Genomic DNA, 15,018 nt, shown 5'->3' with positions numbered 1-15,018 from the left:
GCACACATGCACACAGCTGGTATGTAGATTTTTATTAAATTTATTTTTAAATTTATTTTCTGAATTATTTTACACTTATATATAGTGTATGTAGTAAAAATTGTTGAGAGGGACAGTAGGACAGGTACTCAACTTAATCGAGAGAACGAATGCGTTTCAGTCTCAAGTAAGATTATTTAATGTTACTCTGGCTCAAAGATACAAGAAAGAATAGAAAAGAATTACGAGACAGTCACACGCGAGTCGCGGGGTACAGACAGTAACAAGGTTAGTGAAAACAAAGAAGAGGGGAACGTCCCGTTCCCAAAAGATAGCGACACCTAACGGCGTAATGACAGCAAGATGTCGTTACCGAACGCACTCGAGATCGTAATCCAATCAGAGAAGGACGATCTCTAACACTTCCCCTCGATACGAGAGCGTACGACCGTCAATGGTTAGTTTTTGACATCCAGCATTCCAGACAGTTGTATGCACTTCTCCAATTTAGGTCTGGGGAGGCTCTTAGTGAACATGTCGGCCACGTTGTCGTCGGTAGAGACATGATCGATACGAAGTTGCTTATTTGTCAGTGTCTCTCGGATGAAGTGGTGTCGTATTGCAATGTGTTTACTACGAGCATGAAATACTGGATTGTCAGCAAGCCTAAGGGCCCCGTAGTTATCGCTGTAGATGATTGTATCGGCCAGGTGGCCGAAACCCAACTCCTTGAGAAAAGCCGTCCAATAGATCAATTCCTTGGCTCCTTCGGTGAGTCCCATGTACTCTGCCTCGGTGGAGGATAAGGCTACGGTCCTCTGTTTCCGTGAATCCCAGGATATTGGACAGCCACCTAGCAAAAATATGAATCCGGAGTAAGATCGCCGATCGTCGCTGCAATTTCCCCAGTCGGAGTCGACGAATCCCTTCAGCGTTCCGGTTGTGTAGCTCAGGCCAAGGTCTAGAGTTCCCTTCAGATACCTGAGTACCCTTTTTGCTGCGATCCAATGGGTATGGTTGTATGAGTTATTGAATTGTCCCAGACAACTCGCCGCGAAGCTTATGTCTGGTCGAGTTGTTATTGCTAAATACGTAAGACATCCCACCAGTTCTCTGTAGGGAACGTCCTCGTCAAGCTCGGACGGTTCAGGCTCCTTGGTTAATTTCTTGTTGACGTCCATGGGAGTGCTGACTGGTTTGGCGTCAGTCATGTTAAAACGTCTCAGGAGATCCATTATGTATCCGCGCTGATTCAGTGTCAGCCGGTTTTCTTCCTGAGTAAACTTCACTCCCAGGCAGTGTTTCACAGATCCGAGATCTTTAATGTCGAAGCGACTGGAGAGTACTTGTCCTAATTCTGCAATCGACTTCGGATCCTTTGAAGCGACGAGGAGATCGTCGACGTAGACAGCGATCAGGATGGTATCTTCCCCTTGCCCTTTGTAATATAGGCACGGGTCGCCGTTGGATGCCGTAGCTCCGAAACTGAGTAAGACTTCGCGGAGCTTTTCGTGCCATCGTCTTCCGGCCTGACGTAGCCCATAAATAGACTTTTTGAGAAGACACACTTTGTCGCCTTGAATCAGCTTGTTCAGCATGTTCTCCGCCTTCATTTTAATTGCGTGATCTCCTTCGGTCTTGATTATAGCATTTAAGATGTTTTTTAGTTGATTCGGAGGTTCCATCAAAATCTTCTCCTCTAGTTCTCCGTTGAGATAGGCGGTGGTTACATCAAATTGTTTTATGGTCATCTTGTAATTTGCGGCCAAAGCTGAAATCAAACGGATAGAACTTAGACGGGCAACGGGTGCGAAGGTATCCGTAAAATGGATTCCCGGTCTCTGCGCAAATCCTTGCGCTACAAGCCGAGCCTTTCTCCGCTCCAAGTGACCGTCGGGTCCGAATTTGTTACGCAAGACCATTCTGCTTCCTATAATTTGAGCGCCCTCCGGACGATTGACCAGCTCCCAAGTGTCGTTTTTGATGATCGATTGAATCTCTTGTGACATGGCCTCGAACCACTGTTCTGAGTCGGCACCCGCTAGCGCGTGCCGTATTGGTACTTCGGAGACCAGTGCGCTTTCCATCAAATCCAGATCAGCGTGCTGCGCCACCTCGTATGTTTTTCTTGGCCGACCGCGCTGTCCGGTTCTGACGATCCTCGGTCTTCCCGGTCCTCGTCTCATGGCTGGCAGTTCTGCGTTGGGAATATTCTCGTCTATGTCAGGCGGATCTTCGTCGTCCTCCGCTGGTTCTCCATTCTCGTTGATATTATCAATATGATGGTCCAGCGTCACTTCGACGTAATCCTGTCCGAGTTCGTTCTTGTCGGCGGGTTGATTCAAGTCGCAATCTTCCGGTAGGAATTCTTGAAATTCGCCGGCTTCTGAACGAGACGTGTTGCAGAACTTGACGTCTCTAGATATTACAACCGTTTTCTCCTGTGGCAGCCAGACTCTGTAGCCCTTGGATTCTTCAGAGAAGCCTACTAGGATGCCCTCTTTGCCGCGAGGTTCCAGCTTCGATTTGTCGGGTCTAGTGTCAAGGCAGAATACGCGGTTACCGAAATCGCGAAGATGGCCGACGTCGGGAATTTTTCCGGTCCAAATTTCGTGAGGGGTTTTGCCGTTGAGACTCTTCGTCGGACCACGGTTTCTAATATAATTCGCCGCGTTTACCGCCTCGGCCCAAAAACGGGATGGTAGACCCGCCTGAATAAGGAGACATCGCGCTGTGTCGAGTAAGGTACGATTCTTACGTTCCGCGACGCCGTTTTGCTGCGGATTGTAAGCCACGGAGAAACGTCTCGCGATCCCGCGTGATTTCAGAAAATCTTCGAGTTTATTGCTCCGATATTCCCCGCCGTTATCGGTTTGTAGGCATTTAATTTTTCGGTTCCTTTGATTTTCGACGAGAGCGATGTATTCCATTGTTGCCTTGAACACTTCGTCTTTTGTCTTAAGAAAACGTACTTCGCACCAGCGCGAATGGTCGTCAATAAACTCGACATAATATTTCGCTCCGCCGATGGATGCGACGCGCATGGGGCCGCACACGTCCGAATGAATTAAGTCGAGTAGTTCTGATTCGCGCGTTGATTTCTTAGGAAAGGGGCTTCGACACATTTTGGATTTTGCGCACACATCGCATTCGACGTCGTCTCCTAGGTCCTTTCGGGTTATGCCGTGTATGGTTCCGTTACGCTCGGCTTCACGAAGATCTGATGCGTTGAGGTGTCCGAGACGTCGGTGCCACGAGACGTTCGATTTAGATGTAGCCGCTAGAGATACCTCCTCTTCGGGTTTAGCACGCGCGGGTCTCGACCCCTCGCGCACGAAGTACAGTCCGTCGATTTTGTCCGCGACGATTTTTAGTTTTCCGTCGCGATCTAGAACGGTGGCGCTGCTCTTGTCGAACACGACCTTGAAACCTCGTTCTGTAATCTTTCCCACAGACAAAAGATTTGTGCGCAAATCGGGGACGTACAAGACGTTTTTCAACGATACGTCCGCGGTGGTACCGAACACGTCCGCCTTTAAACTCGCGATGCCCTCGGCGACTATTTGAGTGGACTCGTTATTTGCGAGGTTAAGTTTTCCGCGTTTCGAAGGATCGGTGCTCGAAAAAGACGCGGAATCGTTACACAGATGCGAAGTAGCGCCGCTGTCCAAACACCACTTTTGCTCGCGTCCCGCGGATCTAACGAGTAATGCCTGGCTCACGCATAATGATACCTGATCGCTCGTTTTGGTAGGTTCGTTGCTTGCGACGCTCTTGTTGCGGCACTCCAGGGATTTATGTCCGAACATCTTGCACTTATTGCATCGTAACCTCTTTTTCCTCTTAGATTGTGCTTTGTCGTTTCCGGAGCTGTCGGATTTCGCACTTTGTTGATTCTTCGAAAACGGATTCTTTTTGTTAATGTACATTGCACTAGACGCGGAACGTTCGTTACGATGAGCATCGTGCTCCTCGACGATTTTTATGCGGAGGGACTCGGGGTCGGGTAACTCGTCGCGCGACTCGATCGCGACACGGAAGTTTTCGTAACTCGATGGTAAACTATACAGCAGCGCGATCGCGAGCACATCCGGGTTTACGTTTACCTCCATGTCTCCTAACTTATCGACCGCGTCGAAGAATTTTGCGATGTGTTCGCGCACGTCGTCGCCCTCTTCCATTCGATGTAACATGAGTTGTTTTAGGAGAGTCGCCTTCCTCGCCGGTCCCTTAGATAGATATATGGATTGTAGCTTACACCAGACCTCTTGCGATGTACTGCATCCTTTGATCGGTTTTAGTTCCGATGCACTGATTGACAAGACGATATCGGACCTGGCTTTGCTGTCGCCTTTGTTCCAGGCTGCAATGGCGGCGGTTCTTTCGGCGTTATTTTCGATGGGCTCGGGTTTGACGCAGGTCCCGTTCACGTAATCCCATTCGTCGTTTCTGATGAGTAGCGCCTCCATATGAATCCTCCACGTGTCGTAATTTTCGCGATTAAGAGGTTCAAATCGCGAAACGTGGGTAGAGCTCATCATTTCTGCCGGATTGTAACGTTGCTTGGACGAAGACACAAAGAAAGAAAAAATGTCCACTTCGATCACACTAATCGCGTACGTAAGTCGTGTGTCCTGGGCCCATAACCTGTTGAGAGGGACAGTAGGACAGGTACTCAACTTAATCGAGAGAACGAATGCGTTTCAGTCTCAAGTAAGATTATTTAATGTTACTCTGGCTCAAAGATACAAGAAAGAATAGAAAAGAATTACGAGACAGTCACACGCGAGTCGCGGGGTACAGACAGTAACAAGGTTAGTGAAAACAAAGAAGAGGGGAACGTCCCGTTCCCAAAAGATAGCGACACCTAACGGCGTAATGACAGCAAGATGTCGTTACCGAACGCACTCGAGATCGTAATCCAATCAGAGAAGGACGATCTCTAACAAAAATATTTTCAATATATTAAAAAATTTTTAAATCGCCGAAATATAATTTTTTTTTCATTTTTCTATATTCTAATATATATATATATATATATATATATTATAAAAAAATTGATATTGATATATTTGAACTCTTTATATACTGGATGATATACTGAACATCCTTGCATTGATTATACATTACTCAATATTCTTTCACGTTATAAGTATTTGGAGCAAATTATACAATAGCATCAATAATCAAAAAGAAATCAAGAATAATCAACATATCCTTTATATAATATATATATATATATATATATATATATATACGCACATATGTGCATAACCATATATACAATTTCCAAAAAGTGGGTGCTTATTAGCCTTGCTACGCTACTGCCTTCTGCTACGGAAGGCCAGAAAGCATTTTCAGGCGGCATCTCGCGTATTTCGGCACGGTAGAGGAACAAGGACAACACGTGATTATCGGTCCTTGTCTCTCTACGGTGCGTCCGCGTGAGCAATGCAATGGTATATGTACGTGTACAGACATGCACCACTACATAAAACCCGAGAATTGGTTTCTCGGCGTTGGCAACACTGAAATCGGAGTTTCGCGTTGTCACCGCGCGAGGTCTCCAACATCAATTTGGAGTTTGGCCGGCCGACCTGTCGATCCTTAAGGGGATCCTAAATGATGTTTTTACCGACCGAATGCGAGAATATTTATTTTTTTCATATAACTTTTTATTGACTATACTGATCAATAAATCCTTTTCCACGATTAAAGTACTTATAAAAACGGACCGCGCTAGCTATGTTTGCATATATAAATCATATAAAAATCAAAAATTACAGTTTTGTTATCGGCTGCTTTGTGTCAGTTTGTAATAATACTTATTTAATAAAAAAAGTTTTGCAGTTTGTCTGTGCATGAAATATAGTATGCGCGGTAAGGATTATATGAAGAAATATTAGTAAGCAATTAAAAGTGAGATTGCAAGTCTAATAAAAAAGTTATAAAAAAACATTTCACGCATATGTGTGTGTGCAAATCGAGGCTGCGGAATAAAACAGAGCAGTAGATTAGTTGCGTGATATCGTGATAGATGGAGCTGCAACGTGTTTCTCTCTCTCTCTCTCTCTTTCTGTTTTTTATAAGGTCTGTTCGTTTTGGCTACACTGGCCACATTAGTTCAGAGGTTGTCTTTTTTGTTCGACATTGGAAGGAAAAAGATAACCTCTGAATTAGTGTAGCCAATGTATGCCATTATATATTTTATGTTTGATAATATAAATAATACATCAATTTTTTTCTATAAAAAACTATATATAAAACAGAAAAAATTTTGTGTTATTTATATTATCAAACACATGAAATATATAATGACATACAATTTTATTTTAATTATATTTGTATAATACAATAATATTCACATGATTTTTATAGATAATAAGTATATGCATTTATAATTTATAAAAACTAAATCTTATTTTTTATACATCGAAGTAATTCGAGTAATGATTTTACTGAAATATATATTTGATAGACATTGTGATTCTAACGAATTTTATTTGTTCGCATATACCTGTAAATTGTTATAAAAATTACTTTTACTGTAAATGTAAGATAAATTGTATGCAATCTATAAAACAAAAGAGAGAGACAGAGAGAGAGAGAGAGAGAGAGACAGAGAGAGAGAGAGAGAGAGAGAGAGAGAGAGAGAGAGAGAGAGCGAGCTTTTTTTACTTTCCCGAAAATAGAGACATTCAATGCAAACGGTGAATTGTATATCTCTTTACGACACGTACAGCCGGGGAAAAATTTTTTATATATAATTATATAAAATAATTGTATAATTATACATATAATTTTGCGATTATATGTATAAAATTATACAATTATTTTAATATAATTATATATAAAAAATTATTTCCCGGGTTGTATGTGTCGTAAGGAAATATATGTATAATTGATCGTTTGCATTGAATGTCACTATTTTCTGAAAAGTAAAAAAAGAGAGCTCTCTCTCTCTCTCTCTCTCTCTCTCTTTCTTGATCCTTTATGCTTATTGTTAGTATTCTATCAATTAGTAATCAATGCAATCAATTATATCGTTTTACGGCAACAGCCAGTTACTCGTTCACTCACTCATTCATTCTTTTAAAATATGTCCATTTTTATACATAATTATGTAAATTTATATATAAAAAATAAGGGTGCATATATAATCATGTCAAATTTGTATATAAAACATATATATTTATATATATAAAGAAATACTTATTTATTACACTTGTATATATATATATATATATATATATATATATATAAATTTATATAATTATATATAACAAGCACTTTTACTTAATTATGTATAGACATATTTCATAATATAATTCTGCGATTATACGTATACTTTTATATATTTCTATATAATGTTATATTATATATTATATACACAAATTTTTGTCCCGGGGTATTTTAAACTTTTATTTTCTTTTTCTTTCCCCATTCTTGTCTGTCTTTACATGCATGTTATTATGTTGTATGTGTATCATGTATAATTTGGATTTGTATGTATGTTGAGAAGATTGGAATAGATAAAATTTTATTACTTCATGTTTTTATATTATAAATGCAGCTTTTTGTAAATATCCGAAATAAATAATTTTTCTACAAATATTTTAAATTTATCAAAATATTTTTTACTGCACAATTAGACTAATATATTTTGCATTATTCTATCTTTATTAATTTTTTTCATAATAAAATGGATTTTATTGAACAAATAATAAATAGTAAATAGAGAAAATATAAAATATCGAAAAGAATATATTCATATAAACATATATTTGTGAAATCGAAATTTTGTTAAAATTGACTTTCATAGAAATTGTATTTTATAAATTTAATTAAAAAAAGCTGCATTTATCAGATAGAAACATAAAGTAATAAAATAATATATTCCAATCTTCTCAACACACACACACACACACACACACACACACACGCGCACACAACTTCTCATAACAAATGTTATATAAATTATACATATACAGGATGTAACAACGATTATATATCAGGAGTTTTTAGAAGAAAATACGTATTTTATTGAAAAATGTACGATTTGGCTCTTATTGCCTATCTTATATATGTTAAATTTATATTTATATATTACAGAGCCTAGTTAAACTCTTAATTTATACACGCTGGCTTAAAGGCGTTTATTTACCAACATTAATATATATAACAGAGAAAAGTATAGAATCGAAAGAATCTGAATAGCTCAGTTGGAAGAGCAGTCGCCCGGCAAGCGAAAGGTCTCGGGTTCGATTCCCGATTCTGCGACTTTCGGATCTATATTTTTCTCTCGCACTTTATTTCTTTAGGGGGAATAGGGGATACATGGAATTAAAAATCTCTTGTAGAGATTATTCCAATTTTATATCTTGGCCGTGTCCAAGTAAAAATTTGGTGCCTTGTGCACAGGTATTTAATTCTAACGAAAAAATTTTAGTTTCGTTTAGAATAACGCACTGTCATCCGCGATTTGGCTCTTATTGCCTATCTTATATATGTTAAATTTATATTCATTTTTTTTGTTTTTATATTTTTTTAATTTTTATTCAAAATAATGTATTAGCAAAATCATTTATTGACTTGTAATCATATTATGCTAATCAATGTACAGCATTCATCTTATATGATTTTCATGTATTAACTACCTCATAATACTATTATAAATTAATGTAAAATTTAATTTCCATTACTTTTATAGTTTTATATATGATGAGCAAATGTAAAATATTTCTTATTCGTGTACGTAATATATATTAAAATATAATTATTATATAAATAATTAATTAAAAATATATATAATAAATAATTTATTATATTCATAAAAAAATTTAAGTAATAATTTTTTTCAGCATCGCAAGGTCGGAGCAATAACATAGTCTATATAAAATTACACATTTTTATTTTATTGTAAAATACAATAAATATATATATATATATATATTAATTTTTTTATCCTTACTTTTTATAATTTTTTGTGAAATATATATTCATTCTTTTGTAAACTTATATAGATTCTTTATCTTATATTGATTTTTCTATATATTTTACTTATTTATAAAATATATAATATATAAGTTTATATATATGCACACACATAGATATGACAATAGCGTTATCGTGATTTTTTTCGATTATTGAAGTTATATTGTATAATCTCTCTCTTATTTATCAATTTTTTTACAATATATTAGAATATAGAAAAATTATAGAAATATAAGGCGATAAACTTGAAAATTTTTAAATATTGAAAATATTTTAATCATTTTTACAATTACATACACTATATATATATATATATATATATATATAAATGCAAAATAAGTCCGTAAATAAATTTATCAAGTAATAAATCCGTTGCATGCTTGCAGCTACATATGCACACACAAATAGCTGGTATGTTGATTTTTATTAAAAATTTATTTTCTGTATTATTTTGCATTTATATAGTGTGTATGTGGGTGTGTGTGTGTGTGTGTGTGTGTGTGTGTGTGTGTGCGCGCGCGCGCGTGTAGTAAAAATATTTTCAATATATTTATAAAATTTTTATTGCCGAAATATATTTTTTTATCATTTCTCTGTATTCCAATATATTATTAAAAAATTGATATTGATATATTTGAACTCTAATAATTTACTGGGTGATACATACTGAACATCCTTTGCATTGATCAATATTACTCGACATAAGTTCTTTTATGTTATAAGTATTTATGTTGCAAATTATACAATAACATCAATAATAGAAAAGAAATCAAGAATAACCAACGCATATTCGTCAATCTATGATTGCTATACAAGCTAATAATAATTTATATTCGTTCTCTTATTCTTGTCTCTCGAAAAAGTATAAGCAATAAATTATCAAATCTAACAAGTACCCGTGTCTAACATTGTAGACTAATTTACTTTCAATTATGCTACTGTTATTATTTATCATTAGACAATTATAAAACATATATATATATATATATAGCACTACAAATTATATATGTATATGTTTTATAATTTATTTTATATTTTATTATTTGACAAGTTAAATCTCTCCGAATCATAATTTGCGCTTACATCTTAAAGACGAAATGCTGTAACTCTCTGATATTCCAATCTGTATTTTTGAAAAGGACCACATCCCGTATGGTCGAAACGTTAAAATAAATATATATACAACTTTAATTTGAGGCCAGTGTAGTCAGACCAAATCTATAACCTCTGTTTTATAATTGTCTAATGATAAATAATAACAGTAGCATATATAATTGAGAGTAAATTAGTATATTTTATATATATATATATATATTTATATATAAATAATATATCCACATATGTGCATAAGCATATATAAAATTTACAAAAATGGGTGCTTATTAGTCTTGCTACGTTACTGCTTTCTGCTACGGAAGGCCAGAAAGCATTTTCAGGCGGCATCTCGCGTATACCGGCACGGTAGAGGAACAAGGAGAACACGTGATTATCGGTCCTTGTCTCTCTTACGTGCGTCCGCGTGAGCGATGCAGTGGTGTATGTACGTGTACAGACATACACCACTACATAAAACCCGAGAATTGGTTTCTCGGCGTTGGCAACACTGGAACCGGAGTTTCGCGTTGTCACCGCACGAGGTCTCCAATATCAATTCGGAGTTTGCCTGGGTGTACTGCCGACCCTTAAGGGTCGACAGGTCGGTCAGCCAACCTTAATAAAATTTTGTATAAATTATTTATTTATTACAAAGAATTATTTACTTTATAATCAATTATAAAAAATAGGTCTGTTTTTACACACACACACACACACACACACACGCACGCACGCACGCACGCACGCACGCACGCACGCACACAACTTGTTAACTAGAATGTGGACAAAAAAATTTTTACACCCTAATCTACATACATACATACATATTGTACATACATATATATATATATATATGTATATATATATATATATATATATGTATGTGACAAACATTTTTTTGTCCACATTCTAGCTAACAAGTTATATGTGAGTGTGTGTGTGCGTGTGTGTGTATGTGTATAACAGGTCTATCTATAATAATTATAATTGATTATAAAGTAAATAATCCTCTGTAATAAATAAATGATTTATATAAAAGTATTTTAGAGATTGAATATAATAATACTATTATTATCAAAACAGAGCAGTAGTAGTTAGATAAGAATAAATCATATAAATCATTTATTTATTACAAAAAATTATCCACTAAAACTTTATAATCAATTATATTTATAAAAGATCAAAAATTTGCACTTGTCACACGCGATGACTTATTTAGAAACATATGTAATGAGACAAAAAACTGACTTTTTATTATCTTGACATTGTTAATTGCCGTCTTTAATGTTCAATATTACATTTCAATTTATATAATATTTGTATTGCGCTGAGGAAGGCTCGAAATGTCAGCCGAAACGTTCGCTCTAATGTGTATTTCTTATGTATATATTATTTCGTTAAAATGCGAATAAATGATCACTTCTTATTTATTTCTCGCTACGTTCAAATGAAGTTTTTTATATTTTTTAATATCAACTGACAACTTGTTATGTTTAATAGCTCTTATAGCCCTTCTTTGTTTACAATTATTAATTTAACAGAGCTTGTTCGGGAGAGATCCGAACTTTTCGCTCGGACTCGCCCTTTCCTCTTGCCTCCCTCGTCCCGCCGCGTGATTAGAGTCGCGACGGGGGCACGAAGGCGGGGGGGGGGAGGGGCTCCGAGTTCGACCAGAAATTGATCGATTTGGTTCGACTCACTGTCCCTCGCTTCAGGGCGCGAGCCGGGTCCTTTTCCTTTCGGAGACGAATTGGCGAGCTCTTGCTCCCTGTTTTTTGCTCACGTGTCCTCGCTTGTAATTCGGAATCGAATCTGTCTTGATCCCGAAAGGACTTACGTTTTCTCGTGTGAAAGTGCAAATTAATTGTGCCTGAACAGTGTTAGTAATAAAGCTTATTGTCATCAATCAACAGGAGAGTTTTCTTTTCCGCGGGTTCCGATGTTCTTTATAACGCGAAACTTGCCTCTAAGCTCCACATCGTGTTCGCTGCTCTGGGGTCAGTGGAGCCGAGCATATCGCGGAACATTTGATCCTTTGAGCCGGATCCCACGCGGGGTGAAAGATAAAAGATTCTCCTGACACGTGCCTTGCACGTGCCTTACAAATGGGACCTCGTCTCGCAAGCTCGGGGTCCTCCAAGGAGCAGCTGCTAAAGGCAACCGAGAATCGTCTCCTTGCATCGCGAAAAGTGCCTTCTCGTGCATCTTAGTGCATACGGTGCAGTGACGATTCCCGCGAACTTCGTGGGTTCAAAATTCATCACTTTCTTCGCCACGCGGTCCGGCTCGCGAGGTTTCGCGCGTGACGTCATCGCGTGATCATTACGTGTATTTCGCATGGACGCTCGCTCCGCGCGCGAGATCGCCGGAGCGCATTGAATCGAGTCTGCGCAGAGCCGCGCGCGCGTGTAACACGGATTGTCAGCTGTCGCGAGTACAATTTACACGAGGCGAAACTCGCTGCGTGCCGAGGAGAGACATATTTCACTCGGAGAGAGCGCGCCCGCAACGTTTAATGCAGACACGTGAATACGCCGCTTTTCTCTGTTAGCACGGATACACCATTTTCTCGTCATGGAGGATATTATTAAGAAACAAACTGTCTTAGGCGGTTTTATCTCCCGTATGTGGGTAAATTTGCAAAAGCTCGGGCAAGCGAAAATTACTCCGACGGAGATTAATACGCGCACCGAGCGTCTTAACGAATACTGGCGCCAATTTCAAGACCAGCACTTTCTCGTGATTGTGAAGCCGGAAGCCGACAAGACTGAATATGTTCGGCGGGATTACTTCACGACAATCGAGGAAAGCTATTTTGAGGTGCGACACAAATTCGCGGAAGCGTTAGCCGATTTGACTCCGACCCGCGCAACTGGCCAATCGGCGCACGATCGTACGCACGATTCAAGTTTCGGCGACGAGGCGTCTGTATTTAAACAGATGCAATTGCCGAAGATCACGCTGCCGAAGTTTTCAGGCGATCAGCTCGCGTGGGAGGGTTTTCGCGATTTATTCCGCTCACTCGTGCACGATGTCTCAACGATCTCCAAGGTGCAAAAGCTGCAATACCTGAAGAGCAGCTTGACAGGCGAGGCGGCACATGTGGTGGACAGCGTTCCTTTGACCGACGCCGCCTATCAAGGTGCATGGGAGGATCTACTAGCAAGGTACGACAATCCTCGCATTCTTTTGTACGCTCATATGCGTAATTTACTGTCTTGCCCTGCCGCAAGTGCTAAAGCTTCGCCAGCGGAAATAAAGCGCTTACTCGGAGTGACCTTGCGCTCGCTTAGAGCATTTAAGTCGCTTAAAAGACCAGTCGATCACTGGGACGACTGGGTGGTCCATCTCCTTGTAAGCAAATTAGACGCGGCCACCCGCGTTCATTGGGAGACCTCGCTCGCGGACTCTCGAGTTTTTCCCACGTTCAAGGAACTCCAACGCTATTTGGAGAACAGGATACGCGCTTTAGAGGCAGCCAATCCAGAGTCGATTCTCAGCCGATCCACGCCAGCGGTGGTGGAATCTTCGAGGAAGCCCACTCGCGTGTCGTCTAACGCCGCCACGACTTCCAAGCCTAAAGCGGACAAAGGCTGCTCGATGTGTAAGGCAAACCATCTCCTGCCTTATTGCTCGAAGTTCAAGGCGCTGGCCGTCGAACAACGTGGCGAGCACATATGGAAGACTGGGTTGTGCAGCAACTGTCTGCGTTCGGGACACGGAACGGATTCATGTCAGCATACTGGACGCTGTCTGGTGTGCGGAGGTAAACACCATACCGTGGTGCATGGTGGATGTCGTTCAGGGTCGCGTGCGGATGATGGAAAGCGGTCCAAGGCAGAGACGACGAGCGACCTGTCAACTAGTGTTTTGGCGCTCGCTATGAACACTGGTCGAACCATGTTACTTTCCACAGCGGAAGTGCTTCTGCAAGGTCCCACCGGTGAGACTCTGACGGTGCGGGCGTTATTAGACTCAGGTTCGGAGGTGTCTTTTGTGACTGAATCAGTGGTACAATCGCTGCGATTGAAACGCCGAAGTGTTGATGTCGTGGTCGCAGGACTACAGGGCACTCGAACCGGTTCGGTGTCCTCGTCGGTTCGTGTCGCATTGCGGTCTAGACTTTCTCCAGCTTCGGAGATCGCGGTGGACGCGTTCGTTCTTCGTACGCTCACTAACCTTATCCCGTCTAGGCATGTTTCAGGATGCTCATGGCCTCACATTCAGGGTCTGCAGTTAGCCGATCCGCGCTTTGATGTGCCATCTCGCATTGACGTCATCCTGGGCGCTGACGTTTACGGTCAGGTGCTACAACCGGACGTACGACATGGTGAACCTGGTTCGCCTACAGCGCAGCTCACTTCGCTCGGCTGGGTGTTACTCGGAACATTATCTACACGCAGCGGAGGTACCGTAAACAGCCAGTTGTCGGTCCATCACGTACAGGCGCGAGATGCGCTGGCTGCTGTTCTCCAACAGTTTTGGGAACTGGAAAATGTTGGAGCGGACAAACCGTTGAGCCCTGAGGAGGAACAAGCTGAGCAGCACTTCGTGAGCACGCACTCCCGTGACGCGGACGGGAGATACGTAGTGCGTTTGCCACGCCGCACGGGACCCACTCGACTAGGGGCATCTCGACCAGCGGCGCTATCAATGTTGCTGTCCTCGGAAAGGCGGCAAGCGAGGCAGCCGGAACTTCGGCGAAAGTACAACGACTTCCTGACGGAGTATTTGGCGCTGGACCACATGGAGATCGTCCCACGAGGGCACGCAGCTCCTAGTGAGGCGTACTACATGCCACACCACGCCGTCTTTAAGGCGTCTGATCCGGCGTCAAAGATCCGTGTAGTTTTCAACGCCTCTGCCCGTACTACGTCAACTTACTCCCTGAACGACTGCCTGCTCCCAGGGCCGCGACTCCAGGCGGATCTTTGGCTGGTCATCACTTGA

At 40.3% G+C, this 15,018-nt stretch overlaps 1 protein-coding gene across 1 annotated transcript; it reads left to right on the top strand.

Moving 5' to 3' along the window:
- Window positions 1-12,642: 12,642 nt before the first annotated feature.
- Window positions 12,643-15,018, top strand: LOC114945904 (uncharacterized). The gene has a single exon (XM_029322254.1). It carries the CDS (start codon window positions 12,643-12,645, stop codon window positions 15,016-15,018), a length of 2,376 nt encoding a protein of 791 aa, XP_029178087.1.

The sequence above is a fragment of the Nylanderia fulva genome, unplaced genomic scaffold, assembly GCF_048542155.1.
Source record: "Nylanderia fulva isolate GAGA-0341 unplaced genomic scaffold, ASM4854215v1 Scaffold148, whole genome shotgun sequence".
Lineage (NCBI taxonomy): Eukaryota > Metazoa > Arthropoda > Insecta > Hymenoptera > Formicidae > Nylanderia > Nylanderia fulva.
This window is presented reverse-complemented; position numbering and strand designations above follow the sequence as displayed.